Source organism: Alosa sapidissima, chromosome 3, assembly GCF_018492685.1.
Source record: "Alosa sapidissima isolate fAloSap1 chromosome 3, fAloSap1.pri, whole genome shotgun sequence".
NCBI lineage: Eukaryota > Metazoa > Chordata > Actinopteri > Clupeiformes > Clupeidae > Alosa > Alosa sapidissima.
In genome coordinates, this window is record NC_055959.1 from 27,914,998 (window position 1) to 27,917,497 (window position 2,500).

Consider the following 2,500-nt stretch of genomic DNA (forward strand, 5'->3'; position numbering starts at 1 on the left):
ATTATGATGAGCTTTGTAAAAAACTGACTGAAACTGATCTGAAAATATTCTGGTGAACGACATTTTCTTTAGATTTGAGGGTGGAAGAGCTGCTCCACATTTTGTTTCTTGATTTTGTTTTGTTTTATTTTGTTTCTTTATTTTGTTTGTTTTTATACAATGGTTATACCCAATGGTAATGTCAGATAACTCTGTGGATTATATGAATGAAACAGTAGTTCAATATAACACGCGTCTGTTTTGTCCGGTATAAATGCTAATCTTCATTTCCTTATCACAAGGTTCATGGAGTGCTTGATGTCTGGCTAGTCCCTTGGCTCCTTCCTTTGAGGCTGGAGCAGGACTTGACTTCTGACCACTGACCTTATGCAAGGGGTCAGCGTTGATGTGAGATGAGATGGAACGAGGCTCACCTTTAGGGCTGATCTTGCGGACCTCTTCCACGTAGTCCTTTGTCCGGTAGTCGATGGCGTGCGTGACACCGCCCTCGGTGATGACCTCATGCTTGCTGGCTGACGCCGTGCCGAACACAGTCACGTCCTTCACCGTACGGCACATCTGGGTGGCAGCGATCCCCACCCCACCTGAGAGAGGTGAAGGGAAGGAGAGAGAGAGTATTGGGGGGGGGGGGTGCAGGGAGAGAGAGAGATTTGGCATTTAATTTCCCATTATTGAATCACATGTGTCAAGGCCTCCTTAAGGCTATGTATTGTGTGTGTGTGTGTGTGTGTGTGTTTGTGTGTGTGTGTGTGTGTGTGTGTGTGTGTGTGTGTGTGTAGGTCTGTGTGTGTGTGTGTGTGTGTGTGTGTGTGTGTCTGTGTGTATGTGTGTGAGTGTGTGTCTCTGTGTGTGTGTGGCATGTAGGACAGAGAGGAGAAAGAAAGAGAAATTGTTGTCTCCTTAACAACAACCACAGAATGAAACTCAGCTGATGACAGTGACATTCAGTCTACCCGAGCAGGTGATTGTGTGAATGTGATTGGGTTGAGTGTCCATGTATGGCTGTATGGCTTCAATTAAATGTTATTTGCACTGTTTACTGTCTGCGACTCCAAAAGGAAAGATGCCTCCATCTTGATGAGAGGCGAATGGGGACAACGCACCACACAATCACATTACTGCTGCTACTCAACATTCACAAACATTAATGCTCATACACATGCGTGCGCGTGCACACACACACACACACACACACACACACACACACACACACACACACACACACACACATTGACTAAAGGTTGACGGTTGAAACCCTGTAAAGGGCAAGGTTTATCTGAGGCTAGTATAAATCTCTCTCTCTTTCTCTCTCTCTCTCTCTCACACACACACACACACACAGCTGACTGACACACACACACACACACACAGACACACACACACACACACGTGTCGATACACTCCCTCTTCCCTCTACGCTTTGAATGCCAGAGGTGAGCCAAGTTTCTGTTGCCATAGAAACTTGCTCTGCCAAAGCCACCATTTTCTCTCCATACAACTCTCAACAAATCCACAGGTGTGCATGCATCAGACTGCGTATGTGTTCTAGTGAGAGCAGTAGAGAGAGAGAGAGAGAGAGAGAGACATTGGCACACTCCTCCCTCCTCTGTCAGTGCCCCTCTCCAACTGCCTCCTGGTCATTTCCCCAGCAGTAATGAATGTATGGATGGGCAGACAAGGGGATATTGGGGAGGTCAGCTGCCCTTGTGACTGTAGAGCCTCCATCACAAGATCAGCTGTAACACTGCCAATACCCCTCCCGACACACACAAACGCACGCACACACGCACACACGCACACACACACACACACACACACACATTCTCACGCGTGCACACACACACACACACACACACACACACACACGCACACACACACACACATTCTTTCTCACTCACCCTTGCATTATTCACATGCTGTCTTACCTCTTACCACTGACACTTTTAAAGGAACATGCCAAGTTCTAGGAAATAAGCTCTGTGCCTAACTCACTAATTCACTGAAAGTGGGTTACACCAGTTAGCCTGTACCTCCCTTTTACTGTAACTATAGGCTAGCTGGTGTAACCCACTTCCAGTGAATAATGCTAAGCTAAGCTAACGGTGTCAACCTGGGTTATTGCACACACAGAGAATAGGGGGTTATGTATCATCTTGTCTAACTCTGGGACAGAAAGCAAATAAGCTGAATTCCCCCAAAATTGGCATATTACTTTAAAGCAACACCAAAGAACTTTTCCTCTGTCGCACGCATGCTATTTGTTTATCCAGCAACGGCTTTGCAAATAACGATGTCCATAGACAAGGTAGAATATGTTGCATGATTTTATGAAAGTACGATGTATTGCAACATCATGCAAGTCAAATTTGTAGTTTCTTATGTCTCATTTCATCGAACTACAGATCCACTACCCGATCTGGCAAACGTACATAGTGCGGTTATAGCCAATAGAGGGCCGCGAAGCAAATGCAGAAGTGCCGTTCACCCTTGATGAACCACT

General features: G+C 46.0%; 1 protein-coding gene across 1 annotated transcript in view; it reads right to left on the reverse strand.

Moving 5' to 3' along the window:
- The window catches only part of vat1 (vesicle amine transport 1), a 22,995-nt gene that overhangs the window by 6,503 nt on the left and 13,992 nt on the right, over positions 1-2,500 (reverse strand). The window contains exon 3 of the mRNA XM_042086412.1: positions 414-584. Within this exon, the coding sequence (XP_041942346.1) occupies positions 414-584 (171 nt within the window). The remainder of the gene's footprint in view (positions 1-413; positions 585-2,500) is intronic.